This window comes from Erpetoichthys calabaricus, chromosome 10, assembly GCF_900747795.2.
Source record: "Erpetoichthys calabaricus chromosome 10, fErpCal1.3, whole genome shotgun sequence".
In the NCBI taxonomy this organism is placed as follows: domain Eukaryota; kingdom Metazoa; phylum Chordata; class Cladistia; order Polypteriformes; family Polypteridae; genus Erpetoichthys; species Erpetoichthys calabaricus.
Window position 1 is genome coordinate 116,727,470 of NC_041403.2, and position 18,906 is coordinate 116,746,375.

An 18,906-nucleotide genomic window follows, 5' to 3' on the forward strand; every position below is an offset into this window, starting at 1 on the left:
ATTAGGTTGAGTTCCCACAAAATAGTGCCTGTCAAAAGGCACCCCTCTTCCTCTCGCCTTGTTACTGTGTCATGGCTGCCAGAGTACACCATTTTGTTTGCTGCTATGAAATAGTCTATGGAGACAGCACATGGCTGTTCCTGATAGTACTGTAAGTGGGCTTAACATTTTTCTTCTTACATTGGATTTAGAGCTCCTCCTTTTCAAAATTTGTTCAATTTATATTTTTCAAAAACAGCACTACTTTATTTTCTCAAATTAAGTGATCAAGCATGGCTTTCGTTCATCACCATCTGGGTTGCTTTTGATTAGCTCATAGGCATTAATGTCATTGTGTTGTAAAGTATAAGTCAGTGACACTTTACCTAGCAATTTTCTGCTTTTGTGTGCACATATACCAATTTGAAAAATTCGTGGAAACTCTGTATACTTTGTCTTTACCTGTAAAATTGTCATGCTGATTTTCTTTGGATTATTAACCTAGCTTAGTATACACATGTACTTAACCTAGAATTTTACAATCAGAAAAATGGTCTTAAAGTAAGCAGTTACCAGGCAGAGGACACCAAGATTGAAGCCACTGTGCCCTCATATAAAGAAAGATGTTGAGCAGAGCAAGAATAAAATTACACCCACTTGTGCGATTGGATTGTTAAGGGAAACTACTATAGAAACAGGGATAAGATAGTAACTAGCTCTGGATACAATCTTGTTTGATATGATGCACATGTATTTGAACAATCCCATATTTACTTTCTTAAATATTTTTAGATGTTTAGTCAATTTGTTAAAATATGAGGTAAAATCCATGTAAATGCAAAATCTTTGAAAGTGCAGGGCATCTGTGATGGTGAATGCATGTAGGCTTCTCATTGTGATTGACTTCAAGAAAATAGTCAATTGGGTGTTATTTCATATTACCCTATTACGCTTGTTTATACTGTATGTTGTTCTATTTTAGTGCCATTCAGCATTTAGAAAAAATATGCTGGTACTGCACTAAAGAGAACAATTAATCAGGCACTACCAGAAAAAAGGAACGGGTAGTACATGTCAACTCTTACACAGAGAAATTTATTCCAGTTAAACACATAAATCCATCAGCTTTGTGGTTTCCTAAAAAATGTTTTTGTTAAACATGCTGAGTTTTGAAAGTGCTTAAGACTAGGAGTTGGATAGAATTAAATAAAACCTTTCATTATGTTGCTCCCATACATGTTTATAGTCCAGTTAATAAATATTAGAAGTGCATCGTTAAGCAGTTTCTTAATTGTTCAGTTTGTACTTACAAATTTAACATGACCGTTAATACTTGAGTGACATTGACTGGCTTCTTTGAGTTATGTCTCAGTAGCATCTACTTTTTATTTATCCCAGACTATTACTGAATAATTACTAAATACATTGTCAACCTGAGGGCTGCCACAATATGATGGTTGCATTCTGCAAGTGCAGCACCTTGAAGGTCAATAAAAGTTGTGTTTTTAAAATGTGTGTATATTAGTGAAGCACCTTCTGTTCAAAACAGTGTTGGTTCATATCAGCTTTAGATGAGCATGGGATTAAAGTGTTACCAAGCTTTGAACATCCTTCCCTGAGTATTTTCAATCATCTTTTGATTTAAACAGAGAAATTTAGCCACCATTTTTTTTTTTTACTATGCCTCATAATTTTTTTGACTTGTTAGTGTCGCAAAAATTTTTCAACGTCAAGCCTGAGCAACTCTGCTGGATGACTCTTTCCAGGTAGCTGTTATTGTTTTTCTTGACTGTGTGCATATACACGTTGGACAATTACAGGTATACTTGCAGGTAGGAAGAGAGAGAAATGTGGAATGAGCATATTAAATTTTTGAAATGTAGTAATGATGTTCTGGAGAGCTTATCTACTACAGTATATATTTCTGGAGGTTTAAAGTGAATGTCAAATGATTTTCTGTTTATTCCTGTAATAGTATTTCCATTATTTTGGTCTAAAAGCGAAAATAATAGGTACTGTAGATACAAGCAGAAGTGTTTCACAAACACTTTTTTTTAACAGGAATCGGACAAACAATGCACAGTTTATACCAATTCAATAACCTAAATCAAGACTTCATTTTTTGTTGATTGGTATGCTAATTTATGGCTAGTATTCTCTATACTCATGGATAAGCATCGAATTCTGGGATCCAAAGTAAACCCAAAAATTGCATTTAGCTTATCCACAGTCAGAGCTCAATTAAAAAAAAAAAAAAAAACCTTATTCATTTCAAGCATATGAAAAGGATCCCTATACTGAAAGTAATGACGAAGTGAGGTACTGTACACATTATAGAATCGTATCTGAAGCATAATTCTCTCACTGTAATTACGGTAATTTCCCAGTTAAGTAGATTAACAGAAGAGTAGTCATTCATTATACACCTAGCTTGTTGAAGAACACAAATAAATCCAACAGTCAACAAAGTGTATAAAATGCATAATTGGAGGCTGGACAGTATTCATAATGACTATGTGATCGCAGTGCAGTCTTCACAGTAGAGCTCAAGCTGTATAAAATACATATTTTGAGAGATCTTAGAGCTGGGGGACACCCAGGAAGAGATATCCACAACACTTTGAAGAACCTGTGAGCATTTTTCATTGCACACTTTCCAAATCAAGTGGTCAAGCAGTTTCTTAATTAGAGACACCGACTCTTTTTACTGAACCACAGGGATTGAAGTGGGCTGTTGTGCACTGCTATGGCATATCAAGTTTATTCAATTTTTTTGATGCGGCATCTCCCTACTCTGACCTTGAAGGGGTTCTTCAAGCTGTCCATTCTAATGTACATATATCATTTTGATCAAAACATCAAGGGGGACTCAAGCACTCGATTTGAGAAATATGTAAAATTTTGTAACGTGTCTACAGGAGGACCAAGACACTGACAAAAACTAGACTAGAAACATTTATTTGTTTCCACTTCAGGAATTGCTGAAGATCAATGGTTAAATTATGATGATTTGTACTTTTCTATTTCATATATTGCACAAAATAATTATTTCTATGCATAGTCTTATCTTTTTGTACGACGTTGAGGAAACTATATTGGAATAAGTTTCATGCTGTATTTTCCAAATATAAATATATAATATGGTTTCTCTATTTTGTAAACACCACCTAAGCGCGTTTTCATGCTTGCAACAGACTGTCTGATGCATGCGGAATTCATTTTATAATATTAACCACCATACTAAGCCTATTAAACCTGATCATGAGGAGGCCTGAGTTTAGCAACTGAGCAGCTAAGTAACTGAACTTAGTTTTAGCCTTGGTCCTCACAGGTGGCGCAGTGGTAGTGCTGCTGCATTGTAGTAAGGAGATTGTGGGTTCGCTTCCCGGGTCCTCCCTGTTTGGAGAGCGCTTTGAGTAGTGAGAAAAGTGCTATATAAATGTAAGAATTATTATTATTATTATTGGTCCACAGCTCCAGGGCAGACTGCAACAGCAGCACTAAACCCAAATAATTCTAAATATATGCTAAGACCAGATCAGCACGGGATCATCCCTGTCTCATAGCACACTGCAACTGATTCAAACTGTTTTCTGTCATTCTACATATCGTATAAAGGAAAGTTTATGAACAATGCAAAAATGCTAAGGACTCAGTTCGTAAATGATGCTTAGTAGATGACTTTGGCGCTAACATGAAAAGCTACATTGGATACTTTACATCAGGCATGTCAAACTCACTACCATTGGTGGGCCGCTTCGACTTCCATACGTGCGTCAGTGGGCCGTACTGTAACAAATACTATTAGACAAAGTTACTGTAGCTTTCTTTCCAATACTGAAAACTTTAAAAAATGTAACGTTTAAAGTTTAAAGAAAAGCAATTTATTTCCATGCAGTCTCCATACAACAGTGTAGAATTAGAGTCTTAACCTCTTAGCTAGGTCCTTATTATATTACTAGGCTTACCCTCCTTTTAAGGCGACCGACTTTTATCCTCAATTTGTGTGCGCTTCATGTGTACATCAGTCATATAAGTGTAGGGAATGAGAACATCAAAGTGCCCATTCATAACATCTTCCGAAAACCTACGTTTTTTTATCCCCTCGAGTGCCTGTCCAAACTTGGAGTGTAGGACTCCATAATAATATACTTGAAACTCATAGGGGAACAACTCTCCCGCTGCCATTAGCTCAGAAATGGTACCATAAGTTTGAGACTTTGACATTTCAGTGAGATACTGAAGCTCATTTGTATAAGAGATTCCTGACGGCATCATTGTAAATGGCTGAAACCTTGACCAATTACTTAAAACATGTCGTACAATGTCAGCCCGAATCTGTACCGCTAAAGACGGAGTTTCATGCACTAAATAAGCTATAGATGAGAATAAGCAAGCACCATCTCCCCTGATATTTACTACGCGGTGAGGTATTTGCACTCCATCAACATTACTTATTTCCAGAGACATAATTTTGTCTATTTTTCCAGCGCATCATGCACAAAAGCAAGGGAACAATCGGAGCACCAGAACTCTGCTCACATCGCGTCACTTCGTACCGCAAGTAGTAAGTCTGTGATAAGCGGAATACCGCTACGCTTTGCACTCACGGGACGGAAGGACAATCCCGACCGCTTTTATATAGTGTCTTGATGATTGATATTCATTATATTATATGCATTGCTTATATAGGAGCCTTACAGTGTGAGATTTATTTCTTTTGTCCCGACACATGGCATCTCTTGTTAGTAACCAGTTCGTCAATATCAGGCTTGAAATCTTGTGCAGCTGCAACTTTTATGAGGGATGAAAGGTGCTCGACGGTAAGTCTTGAGCGACGTGGGGTTTTGGTAGCTTTCATTAACAAAAACAATTGCTCACAAAGGTAAGTGCTTCCTAAAATAGACAGTACTCTTGATGCCAACTTACGGATCTGCACATACGAGGGTGGCAGGTAAGCATACAAGCCTGGCACACCAACTTCGTTGTATTTTGCCTTCAGAATAGAATCTGACTGCACTTCAGTCAATTCCATTTGGATATTCTCAGGCGCATTCTCAACGTTGTAAGAGAACAGCACAGTGCCCTGTTTGTGTGAAATGAAATCAGGAAAATGCTAACTGAATTCATTGCTCAGTAATTCAAGTTGGAAAACAAATCCTCCAAAAATCTAATTTTACTTTACTAAGTTTACTTCAAAGTTTTGCTCATGAAACTAGAGCAAAAAAACGTGAAAATATGCGGGCTATTACTACTCGTGATGGTCAGTTCTGCCCAGTGGCCAGTCTCAGCAGCCCAGTCAGTAGTGTAGCCTTAGCAGGGGCGGCTCTAGGCTCGTGGCGGCCCTGGGCAGAGAAAGAATCGGTGGCCCATTCACCTGGCAATGTCAATACGGTATCTTATACACGGCGGATGGCCACATCCGTTGCAGACACTGCATAGCCGCCTCGTGCTCATGACATGCTTCTATATAGGCTACTCGTGGCCATAACTTGAAAACCAAGTGGCAACCCATGATATTCTCATTACGGCAAAACATAATAATACTACATATAGCTTACTGCTCCGACTGTAGCGACATTTGTAAATACAGCATACTAATTAACAAGAAACGGAATGTTTTTCGGCCACATTGCCGTCAGCTGTGTCCTTATTTTCTCTTTCTGTTTTATATTCAATATATATTGGCGTGGCGGCCCCTGGGATTTGGCGGCACTGTGCAGGTGCACAATTTGCACATGCCTAAGGCCACCCCTGCTGCAGCCTAGCACTTCATTTGTGACACTGTGGCTCATTAACTTGTCAAGGCTCGTGGCTATACTAGCAGATGACATTTCCGGTACCGTAATTCCATGGGAAAACGCGCTTTTGTCAGAAGGCAGAAGTAAGAAAAGTCAATAAGTAACACCGAAGATGCAGAATACTATCATTTGTGATTGAATCAGTTATTTTGTACAAGTTCAGTGCTAACTAGGATCTGTCATGCGGGCCGCACAGATTTCTTTTGCGGGCCCGGGCCGCGTGTTTGACATGCCTGCTTTACATAAACATGAAACTGCTAAAATAGATGCTTGGTTTGAGTAACGGTACTGCGATCGTTAGTAATCACTAGCCAAGCCGCGGCGTAGCATATGCCGCATAATTGTGTATTGATGGGTGAACACTTCCTGAAAGGCATAGTGTCCAAATGGGGTGGGTTTGAGGATACGACTGTAATTGAATGAAAAGATGGAACTCTGGAGAGAGCAACATACAGTTGTCTGTGCCTGAAAACTGGGTTTGGCAGATACAAGCATATCGTTTTGAAAGTGTGTCCCTGTGCCTTATTGTCATTGCAAAGGCCAATCTAACAGGAAATTGTCTGCGTGTAAACGTAAAAGGCAAATTTGAATCTGATGGGGTCAGGGATTCTCTCTCTCTCTCGCGCCTGTGTGTGTGTGTGTGTGTGTGTCTCATTCTCTCTGTCGCGCACCTGTGTGTGTGTCTCTCTCTCGCGAGCCTATGTGTGTGTGTCTCTCTCGCACGCGCGCCTGTGTGCTGTAAGTGAATGAAAAGATGGAACTCTGGAGAGATCAACATACAATTGTCCGTGACTGAAAACTGGTTTTGGCAGATACAGGCATATCTTTTTGAAAGTTTGTCCCTGCGCCTTATTAATTGTCATTGCAAGGGCCAATCTAACTGGAAATTGTCTGCGTGTAAAAGTAAAAGGCAAATTTCAATCTGATGAGGTCAGGGAAATCCGGGGAATATGGATAGTTTGTGAGGTAGGAGCTGCGATTGTTTTACACTCCAGTACATTGTGGTGAATGCTGAGAACAGTCAGTCTAGTGCCATCACAGAGACTTCTTGCTGGCATGAGGTTTCTGAGAAGCATGACAACTGAACCAATTTTAAGTTTGACTTTATGCGGAGGCATGCCAGTGGGAGTAATGGCTGCCCGGCGGGTCATGGGAATAACATCGCCGGATCGCCAGTCGGCATCGTTTATGGTCGGAACTACGACGGTATGTGATCTTCTTCGAACCTCGACTTTCGTTCTTGATTAATGAAAACATTCTTGGCAAATGCTTTCGCTCTCGCGCGAATTGTTGGCTCTGTAGTGCGTGTGCCATGGTCGGCTGCTTAGTGAATTGTTGGTGGACAGGGCTTGGTCTTGCGTGCGTCTTACTTGACATGGACTTAGTGAATTATATATATATATAGATAGTATTAAAAAGTATGACATAATATTGCAAAGAGTTCTTTGCAGGTAAAGGAAAAGAAAACACATGAGTCACAGAATACAGTTAAACAGAAAAAGAACAATTAGCTTGGGTGATTCAAAATAGGTGAAGAATCAAGGATGGTGTGTGGAATAGAACTGATTTTTTTTTTTTTTTTTTATATAAAGTATAGCACATTGTACAGTCTATATCTGTATCATTGTTCAGACCATGGGGAGTGTCTTTACCCAGCTAAGCTGACCATTGCTACATTCCTTTAGAAGGACACTTCTTATATTACAGACAAAACCAGTTCTCTTTCCCATTCCAGTCTTTCACAATGTCGCTGTTGGCTTTTTTGTCTGATCCAGAAGAAACCACACTTGATCATGCTGTCATGCCCTGACTTCCAGTTAACCACCAGCCTCCCTCACTGTCAACACTCTCCAGGTGGCCTCCTCCATTTGCTCATTGGTTCATGCTAATTCCTCATTCTCTGCCATCTCTCCTGCTGGTGGTCCTCATTTGTATAACCAGCTCGCGCTGTCACCTTACTTCTCGGTTTTGCTGTTGCGTTATCATTACACGGTTAGCTCATAGCTGAGTTGCTACATTATTAAAGGAAGTCATGCGCAAACATTGTTGGGGAACCTTACTTTTAAAAGTTACATTACCAAAAAAAAGTAAATATGTGATAGAGTTACATATTATAACATCTAATGTCTTGCTTTTGTGTTTCTTTTTTATATGAAAAACTGAACAGTAATATTTTTCTTGAGTATTATATATACCTTTAGCAGTTTATGTGCTGTGAAGTAAATAATATCCACCTCCTTTTTTCCATTGTCAAACGTGAGCAGCCAAAGATTCATAGTATGATCACTAGCTGCTGCTCCACCCGATCAGTTTCAAAATATCTATAATGGGTAGCTGGATTAAAACAGGACTGATACTTTATTTTTAGTTTTCTGTTATCCCTGGTGTACACTTTGCGATTTATTTTTAATTTTTTTAAATCATGGGCAAGCAACTACTCACACTGTACAACAACAACAACAACATTTATTTATATAGCACATTTTCATACAAAAAGTAGCTCAAAGTGCTTTACATAATGAAGAAAAGAAAAATAAAAGACAAAATAAGAAATGAAAGTAAGACAACATCAGTTAACAAAAGTACGGTACGATAGTCTCCAGTCATATATGTGCTCAAACTGTACAAATATGATCAGTCTGATTGATATGCCATAAAGTGGGAGCACAGACTATATGTTTACATCTCCTCAACATACAGTTTTACCCATTTTAAAAAAGATGCAGCAGCCATACTGTTCTCAAAATGTCAACAAAGAAAAGAACTGCATTCCTGACTCTTGCAATATTGTGTCTCTGAAAGTATAAAGAAAAGAAAAAGGTGTGACTGCATGTGCAGATGGCTGAGGCATGTGCAATACAGTTGGTCTGTTTTATACAGGGAGAATTAGAGGTGTAGTCAATGTAATTTCTCATTTTATGTGTTTATTTCTGGTTCTTCCTATAAAGGATTCCTAGGATGCGTTTGTCATTGACTATTTAGTTATATATGGTTTGCTGTATGATATTTAGGTTTTTGTAATGAAAGTGAGCATGACAATAGTAATACCCAATGTACAATGTACTGTGATCGATGCACAATTGTATTTTATAGTGACTTAAGTCTTGACACTGCTTACAAAACAAGTCAACAGAAACTTCTGTAATAACAGAAATTCTTCCAATCGTATGACAGTCTGATCATAAGATATAATCGAGCATCACCACCCATCTCTTACTGCATGTGAAACAAAGACGGATGAAGCTGAAATTCTGTAAATAAAGCTTAAAATCATGGTACAGTTGCACAGTGTATGCCCAGCATTTGCAGATTGCACAGATCACACTCTTTTCTGCTTCTGTACAATTGTGCCCTGCAATTGACTAGCGTACCATGGTTGCTTCTTGCCTTACTGTTGCTGCTGTGATAATCTCAGCCTCCCTGTGAACCCAAACTGGATGGATTAAATGTATCACTCAGCAATTGCAGGATTCAGTGTATGCCTATAACTTACATTTAGTTCTTTTAACTTGATTGCACACTATGCAAGAACTTAACTTCTGCCTCACTAACTTGTCACCAAATGGCCAGAGCAAGTTGCATGCATGATATTACATAGCAGGAGGCAATGCCTTAAAAAGGCAATACCTGTGAAAAATAACACAGTTTTTTGTTATAAGCTTCCATAGTAGTGCAGTAAATCATATCTGTTTTTTTTTTATAACAAAGGTATTTTTACTTCAGTAAAATATTGCATTAGGTTACTCATTACTTTAAAAATGAATGTTTTACTGAACCAATTTATAATTAAATTTTCACATTAGGCTTATCTGCAGATGACACATTGTTTATTGTAATTTGGTTACAAATTTGAGGGTTAGCCATTCATGGATGGGCTTATCCACAAGTATATACGGTATTTAGATGTGCATCAATTGTAACTATATGGTATTGTTTTTCAAGAAAACTTAATAAATTCTTTGTATGTATTTTTATTTTAAATTATTTACAAAATTCAACACTAAAGTCATATGTATCAATGTGCGTAATTTCAAGTTAAAAAAGCTTTTTTTCTTTATGCAGGGTTGGAGCGTGTGGCACCATATTACAAGGGCACAATGGTAAATCTGCAAGGCCAAGTTGATTCCTTGGCATGGTTGTCTGATGTGGAGCAAGACTCTGGTGTTGAGGAGGATGAAGGCACTATACCCAACAAAGAAGACTTCAACATCTTCATTGCCTTCAAAGGCAATATGGAGGATGAAGATTTCAAAGATAAACTGGACAAAATCTTAAAGGGTGTTCCATATATGATTGGACTGGGTAACAATTCAAATCTGATAGACTTTTCCTTACACTTTACAACTGCTTCTGTTAATTATCTGTCTCAACAATCTGTGTGTATAGGAGTTAGGGACACATTTAATGCATGGTCTGATTTCCTTTGCATTTCAGAAACAAAATTAGGTGTGTTAATAGACCACCTAATATACTATATGACCAAAAGTATGTGGACAGTCCTTTAAATTACTGACTTCAGGTGTTTAAGTCATATCCATTGTTAACAAGTGCATAAAATCAAGCACATAGCCACATGCATTCTTCATTGACAAACATTAGCAGTAGAGTGAGTTGTACTGAAGAGCTTAACAACTATAACCGTGACACTGTCAGAGGATGTTACCTTTGCCACAAGTCAGTACGTGAAATTTATGTACTGCTAGATATGCTCCAATTTACTGTAAGTACTATTATTGTGAAATGGAAGGGTCTAGCCAGCTCAACAATGAACTTATAAACCACACAAATTCACAGAGTGATGCCACTCATAATAAAGTATCAAACTGCCTCAGGAAGCAACATCAGCACATGCCTAAGATCACTATGCACAATGCCAGGTGTTGTGATTGGACTCTTGAGCAATGGAAACATCTTATCTGGAGATATGACTCCTGCTTCACTATCTGGCAGTGTGAATGACAAATGTGGGTTTGGCAGATGCCAGGAGAACACTGCCTTCTGGTCTGCATAGTGCCTACTGTAAAGTTAGGCAAAGGTGGGATAATAGTCTAGGTCTGTTTTTCTCTGTTTGGGCTAAGTTTCGTGGCTCCAATTAAGGCTACTGTTAATGCTAAAGCTTACAAAGTAATTTCAGGCCTTTGTGTGCTTCCATTTTTGTGGCAACAGTTTGGAGAAGGTGCTATTCTGTGCCAGTATGACTGTACCCTTGTGCATAAAGCTGATCCATAAAGGCATGATTTGATGGCATTGGTATGGAGGAAGTTGAGTGGCCTGCCCAGATCCCTGACCTCAATCCTGTTGAACTCCTTTGGGATGAATTAGAATACCATTTGTGAACTGGGTCTTGTCCTATATAAGTACCTGACCTTACAAATGCCCTCTTGGCTGACAGACCACAGATTCCCACATACACTCCAAAATCTTCTGGAAAGACTTCCCAGAACAACTGATACTGTTCTATCCACATTGGGGAGCCAGTTCCAAATTAATGGACATGGTTTTGAAATGGGATGTCCAACAAGCTCAAAGAGGCATGCTGGTCAGGTGTCTACAAACATTTGGTCTTATATAGTGAATGTTGCCTTGGGCTTTATGCCTGTTTTGTTCTTTCTTGCTCTGCTTCTAAATTGAAATAAACAGTAATGGACATGACAGCATATTTGATAAAATTTAATACTCCATTCAGTAAATCATGTGGAACACATTTCAGAGTAGATACTAAACCCAGTATATAAATATATGATAGATAAATATCTCTTTTATTGTAGTTGAGCTTTGCTGTGCCATTTTAACTGCACAAACTTCTTTTTTCATGTTTCAGATTTTAATGGAGACCTTTGATTTTTTTTTTCTTTTATGTAACCGATGGTCTGGTGTATGAATCAACTATTATTATGTTTTATGCTGTCTGTATAAATGATGCCTCTTTGAGGTTGATAATCATTGCTGGCTTTATCCATTATGTTTTGTTTTGTTTTTTTGCCTTACTATTTTTTCTCTGTCTTTTCATGAAGGACTGGACAAAATGAGACTTCAGAAAGTGGAGCCATGGAACAGTGTGAGGGTCACCTTCAATATCCCACGTGAGGCAGCCGACAGATTGCGCTTACTTGCACAAAATAACCAGCAGCAACTACGGGACCTGGGAATCCTTTCAGTACAAATTGAAGGTCTTTACCTGTTGTCAAATATATTCTTTTTTACTACCACTTTTAATTTATGTATTACCAAAAACACATGTTGTTTTTTATGAAATGCAGTGTTTCATTATAGCTTTCAGCTTTTTATATTTTTAGGTGAAGGTGCAATAAACCTGGCATTAGTACAAAACAGAGGGCAAGAAGTGACTGTCAATGGACCCTTGGGACCTACTAGTCAGATGCCATTGGGCTTGCCAATGCAGCAAGCACAAGGTAGACTACCTTTTTGAAAATTATATTTCTGGTAGGATAAAAAATGTTTCCTGAAGAGTGTTGTCACAAAAAGGCTTACTACTGAAAAGAAAGAGAATTCTAGAAATTTCAGTCAGTGTACAGTGTTTGAGACAGTTTGCATATAGTCATGACTACCAAATTTTCTAACATAAAATCTTGTCTTTATAGATGAACAAATATTTATGAATAAAAATATCTGGAAACTGACGTGTTAATCCTGTAGTTAAGGTAGAACTGATCCTAGCATGGAAAGGTCATTTTTAGGTTTCAAGTTAGGGTTTAAGATGGTGTGAGGGGTTTTATGAACATCAACTACAGCCAGTGAAATTAGAATATGAAGCAAAGTTTGTTAAAAAAAAAAAAAAAAAAAAAATGATACAGAATGTAAGCAATTTGACAGATGAAAGGAGACCATTTAGTCCATCAAGCTTGTTTGTTTAGCTAAGCTAAGCTGTCTCAAAATATGAGAACTTTTGGCCGTTTGAATGTATTTTCTCAGCGCAGAGTCATAAGAAAGGGAGGGTATGTTGATAATAAATTATGTTTGTAAGTGAAACACAGAGTTGATTTTCTGAAAATGATGAGTAATTGGATAAAAATGGAAGATGGTAGCTTAAGAGGGAGAACAGAAAGACATGGACGTAAATATTGGTCAGTCATAGCAACAATGACTATGCCAGAAGCAATGTAATGTCTTAAGTTAACTCAAGTTTCATTCATACAAAACACTCATCTTGGCCATGAAATAGAGGTATAGAGGTGCTGTTGTGATAATGTTTACATACATTTTTCTTTTATCTTTTTTGGCTAAATGACACAATGTAATAAAGGATAGACTGGGTAAAAATTCAAATCTGATGGATTTTTTCTTAAACTTAACAACTGTTTCTGTAAATTATCTGGCTCAACAATCTGTGTTTCTAGGAGTTAGGGACAGGTGTGGTTTAACATGTGTTTCTGTTTATTCACATGCTGATTATTGTATATTTTGCCTTTTTGTGTATAGCCAATATTAGAATGAACAACCCTTCTGTGTCAATGGTAGGCTCAGGAGGCTGTATAGTGGGTGGTAATGCTCAGATGCAGGCAAGAGTACCACGGCCTCCACTTCAGTCAGGTAAGACAATGTAAAGACAAATTCCATATTATCTTTTTGTGTAGTATTCAGCATAATTGGGTATATAAGAAGTATATTAATATCATTTATAAATAGCTAATTCTTTTCCCTTTTTAAAGAGTATATTCTTTAGGGGCATGTATTTTTGAATAGTTGGATAGTTGGTTATCACAATATAGGGCATTTATGAATAAGTTTTTTAGGTGCCAGATGCTCCTTAAAAATAGGTTGAGTTACCTTGTATCCTATTTCCTCAAAACACTCTAACATTACTCAGTATATTTAACAGAGAACAAAACACTTCAACTATTAGAAAAAAAATATCCCTTAGCTTAATTTTATGTTAATTTAATTCTCAGTCACCCATCTTCATAAATGTAGCTTTCAGGAGGATGATGTATACACTTCCACCTTTACTGAGGCTACCTTTCCATTGCTATGTTTACTCAGATTTTTTTTTTATAGATTGGCATGCCTTTTGAGTATTCTCAATTACCAGCCTTAGCATTCCTGTGGGGACAGCAGCACCTCCTCTGCCCCCACACTCGCAGGCCCAGCTTTTAGACACATCTCCTATCTGAAATTTACAGACCCGATTTGTCATAGCTTCCCTTATCTCACCTTAGGGGCCTAGTACAGATTTGTGTTAATGGCTCCACTTGCTAAATATGTAAGGTACTTAAGTATTTAATGGTGGTTCAATGGAGAAACTGAGTTAGCAGGTTGTGTTTGAAAAGGTTCCGACTACACATAGTTTATATATAAACTATTGTACATTGACCTTGTAAGTTGCTTTGGGTAGAGGTGTTACACGACAAAAGTATTTTTTACTATCATAAATGTAATTCAGAGAACAAGTTCATGTACAGTAGAATTATTCTGGCAGGTGATGCATACAAATGGCCACCTTAATTCTGTGCGTCTTTGAATCCATATATGATGAAAGGGTTTATCTGTAGAATATGCTGATTTTGAAGTTTCTCCTTGAATGTGTCATGTGGTTGATATTCTGCACAACTGAGTGAAGGGAACATTATAAGACTTTTCGGGGAATATGTAGAAGTGGCTATGATGCTTATGGATCATTTTGCCTCTCTTTGTGTGCATATAGGTATTCAAATATGTTTATATTTTTTTCTCTTAAAGTTCTTCTTTTTTTTTAAATTTTATTTATTTTGCAAACAAGTATGTGGCTTCCGATGTTCATTTCTAGTTATCAGTGTTTTGTGTCTGAGACATGATTTATTTCTGATTGAAGACAGTACATTTACTTGCACTATATTTGTATTTCCACTTCGCTCTTAGGGGTTACTTATATTTTAATTGCAGAGTCAATGGATCCTATGCTTTCAGGTTTAACAGTTCAGCAGCAGCAGCAGCAATCAACAGGACATCTTTCTGTCTCAATGCAAGGGCCGCCACACCCCATGCCAGTTGTACAGCCCAACAGGCAGCTTAATCCAGCCTCTCTTCAGCAGTTGCAGCAGCAACATCAGTTACAACAACAACAGCAGCAGCAGCAACAGCAGCAGCAACAACTACCTTCTGCACAGCATCCTTCTATAGTTGGAGTACGGACTCCGTTTACACCACCAACACAAATTCCTGTTCCTCCTGGCTGGAATCAGCTTCCTTCAGGGGCTCTCCAACCCCCACCTGCTCAAGGACCCCTTGCAACTGTTTGGAAAAAAGTCCCACAGCCCGGGCAAATGCCATCAAGACCATCTCTTGCAACAGTTCAGACACCAAGCCATCCACCACCCCCATACCCCTTTGGGAGTCAGCAAGCAGGTCAGGGATTTAATGTTGTTGGACAGCAACCAGGGAATGGCCAGTTTATAACCCCACAGCCAAAAAGTCTCCAAGGAACAACAGCAGTGTCTGGAATTAGGGGCCCTCCACCTCCATCTTCTGCACAACCTCAGCCTCACCTGTCTAAATCTCCAGCTTCTTCTCCATCACCCTTCCAGCAAGGCTCCCCTGGGACCCCACCAAATATGAGTCAAGGACAGAGTCAAATTGGTCCCCGAGCTGCAACTCCCCAGGGCTTCCCTCAGGCTGTCAGCTCTCCTGGGAGGGTTGTTTTAGGGCAACAAAACAGTGTTCAGGCAGGATTCATGGTAATGGCACAGCAGGGACAAGTATCCCAAATACCACACTCTAGCATTGGAGGTATGTAATTCTTTCTTAGTTCTTGTATGTTATTCTGTGCTTTACCTTTTTATCCATGTAGTCATATATCTTTATAAATCTTTATATTGATTTCACCACAATATGGGGCCTTTGCCTATAAATGTGCATTTTCATAATCAACAATATAAAACTACTTTGTATTTTTGGAAATATTCTTTAATCTTGTTTTTTTATTTATTATTCATGGTAAGGTTCATCCAGTGTAGTGCTACTCAACGCCATGCTCCTCAGGGGCCAATAACCATGAATAAGCTTGATTGCGGGGCCACAATGCAAAACCAGTTAACATTACCTCTGGTTTTTGGTGTTAGTTTTTGCTAAAGATTCAAGTTAAAATGTAAAACCAGCAAACCTAATTAAAACATTTTTCTTTCTATTAGGCGTTAAGTTTAATAAAGAATCTCAAATTCAAAAAAATAAATAAAACAATTTATTTAAAGTTGAGCTTACATAACGTTTCTCTTGTTGTACTCATAACATGTTACTAGGTAAGAAAAAATTATTGAATTACCTTTAGTTGGAAAGAAAAGTAAAGTTAACTGAAAGCTATCTGAAACTTTACTGTAGCTTAGATCTTTTACTTTTTATTATCTGATCATCTTTTTCTCCTTTTAAATGCATTCACATAATGTAAACAATATATTAGTTACAATTGATTACTGATATGTCTTTCCATTTATACAAACGAAAACTAAATGTAATATAATCAAGATGCTTATTACCATTCCCTGTTGTCTGCCTTCAGCTAGTGTAGAATCTCAGAGTTGCAGTTTTGCTATCTGACCAATGATTCTTTGTTTTTAAAATCTGCAAAAAGAGATTCAGTACACTCCAAGAAAGTTTTTTTTAATAAACACAATAAAAGGCTCATGACTCTTTACAGTATTCCACAGTATTTTATATGACATTTCTGTGTTGGAATCACCATCTTTTATTTTGTATTGTACTAAATTTTCCATGAAGATTGAGAGTAAAATCTGTTCACTGTCAGACAATTAAATTGCTCTGAGGAGGATATAATATACTAAAGTCAGCAAGACGACTTTCATGATAACGTTGGATATTTGCGCATTTTGGCACCATTATACGTCTCTGGCAAATCAGACACAGATGTCTATTGTTTGTTTCCGTGAATGCAAAGTCTTCTTCCTATGTTTTGTTGAAATAGTCTATGCTTGTCTGAAATTTTGCATATTGTCATTTTCTTGTTGTTTTCTTCAGTAGGTAAGTAAACGTTTTGTCTACTTTATGCTGAGATACAGATAAAAAACTGACATCCCGAGGACTAAAAAGGCATATGAAACACTACTAGCCCATTTTCAAGAGAAAAGTGAATGTGCTTGTTTTGGGCATGAATTTAATTTTAAAAATGACTTGAATACACCCAATATAGCTTACTTCTAATGCTTGGAGGCCGTAGAACATGTTTTGGGGGCGGGGGGGTTGGGGGCTGTGCATGACCCACAAGCCAGGTATTAAGTAGCCTGGATAAAGATTATGTCTGGTGTGTTTGTTTTATATCTGTTCCTACATCTGTCTCTCTCCCTCTTTCTAGCATTCCATACTGTATACTACAGTAATCCCTCCTCCATCGCGGGGGTTGCGTTCCAGAGCCACCCGCGAAATAAGAAAATCCGCGAAGTAGAAACCATATGTTTATATGGTTATTTTTATATTGTCATGCTTGGGTCACAGATTTGCGCAGAAACACAGGAGGTTGTAGAGAGACAGGAACGTTATTCAAACACTGCAAACAAACATTTGTCTCTTTTTCAAAAGTTTAAACTGTGCTCCATGACAAGACAGAGATGACAGTTCTGTCTCACAATTAAAAGAATGCAAACATATCTTCCTCTTCAAAGGAGTGAAGCAAACAAATCAATAGGGCTGTTTGGCTTTTTAGTATGCGAAGCACCGCGGCACAAAGTTGTTGAAGGCGGCAGCTCACACCCCCTCCGTCGGAGGGAGGGAGGGAGAGAGAGATAGAGAGAGATTGTTTTTCAGTCAAAAATCAATACGTGCCCTTCGACCTTTTAAGTATGCGAAGCACTGTGCAGCATGTCGTTTCAGGAAGCAGCTGCACAAAAGATTGCAACGTGAAGATAATCTTTCAGCATTTTTAGACGAGCGTCTGTATTGTCTAGGTGTGCGAACAGCCCCCCTGCTCAATCCCCATACGTCAGGATCACAAATAGTCAGCGCAAGAGAGAGAGAAAAGTAAGCAATCTAGCTTCTCAGCCATCTGCCAGTAGCGTCCCTTGTATGAAATCAACTGGGCAAACCAACTGAGGAAGGATGTACCAGAAATTAAAAGACCCATTGTCCGCAGAAATCCGCGAACCAGCAAAAAATCCGCGATATATATTTAAATATGCTTACATATAAAATCCGCGATAGAGTGAAGCCGCGAAAGGCGAAGCGCAATATAGCGAGGGATCACTGTATATATAAAATAGAGTGGAACACAGTTGTTATTTTTTTGTTTACATATTTTACAAGGCTTCACAGTGCTTGCAGAGCAAACTTATAAGCTACATATGAACACATATGAATGTATTTAAAATAGAACCTGTGAAAGGATTTTTAAGTATAGTAATAGTGTCAGTCGTTGGTGGGAATTCCCACAGTTGTATAAATTACATACTGATCTCGGTTATATTGATTGGGATAGCTTGACTGCTGTGTTGCAGTTGGAAAATACTAATGTTAAAATAATTCAATTTAGTTGGTTTAATTATGTTGCTTGAGGTAAGAAAAGAGAACAGTTGTTGCTGACACAGAATTTTCTCATCATTTAAACATTGCTAACTATTGAAAAATTTTTTTTTTTGTTTTTGTCGTCTTCATCATCTTGGCCTTCTGGTGATAGCTCCTTATACTTTAAAAGCATTCATGAGATTTGCTTCCTAAGCTTGCCATTTTAGAAGAGTATACCTTGTCATTTTAGGTCATCTAATAGATTTTTGCATTAAGTCACTTACCACATTTTTTTTTGTAGGTATTCCCAAGCGAATGCCCATGGGGTTTCCAAATGTCCAAGGAAATTTTATGCAGGGGCAGGTAAATTCCAGTACTGCTGGAGTCTCAGTTGGCAACAGCAATCCTCCACTACAAAACAGCCAGAACATTCAGCACTCAGGTTTGTTTTATGCGATTTAGCTTACAGTTATTAAAAGGAAATAGAAAGGACAGTTTTAAAAAAATTGATTAATAGCTAGTAAGACTTTAATGTTTCATGAACATTTTAGATATATAAAGTAATAGAGGTTGAGTGGATGGATGGATGTACTAACAAACATTAGTGGCCAAATTATTTTTAAATGAAAAGCCATGTTAAGGTTTTAAATTCTTCTTACTTAAGCAATGATGTATCTCCACAATA

The 18,906-nt window shown here is 37.8% G+C and overlaps 1 protein-coding gene across 4 annotated transcripts in view; it reads left to right on the forward strand.

Annotated features, from left to right (window-relative positions):
* ncoa6 (nuclear receptor coactivator 6) overlaps window positions 1–18,906 on the forward strand; it is a 73,029-nt gene that overhangs the window by 7,467 nt on the left and 46,656 nt on the right. For 3 of the 4 annotated variants that reach the window (XM_028811774.2, XM_028811772.2, XM_028811775.2), the window contains exons 2-7: window positions 9,843–10,082; window positions 11,795–11,950; window positions 12,077–12,193; window positions 13,221–13,331; window positions 14,661–15,503; window positions 18,523–18,663. In XM_028811774.2, the coding sequence (XP_028667607.2) occupies window positions 9,878–10,082; window positions 11,795–11,950; window positions 12,077–12,193; window positions 13,221–13,331; window positions 14,661–15,503; window positions 18,523–18,663 (1,573 nt within the window). In that variant the 5' untranslated portion in view covers window positions 9,843–9,877. The remainder of the gene's footprint in view (window positions 1–9,842; window positions 10,083–11,794; window positions 11,951–12,076; window positions 12,194–13,220; window positions 13,332–14,660; window positions 15,504–18,522; window positions 18,664–18,906) is intronic. The other variant, XM_028811773.2, reaches the window with a different exon arrangement.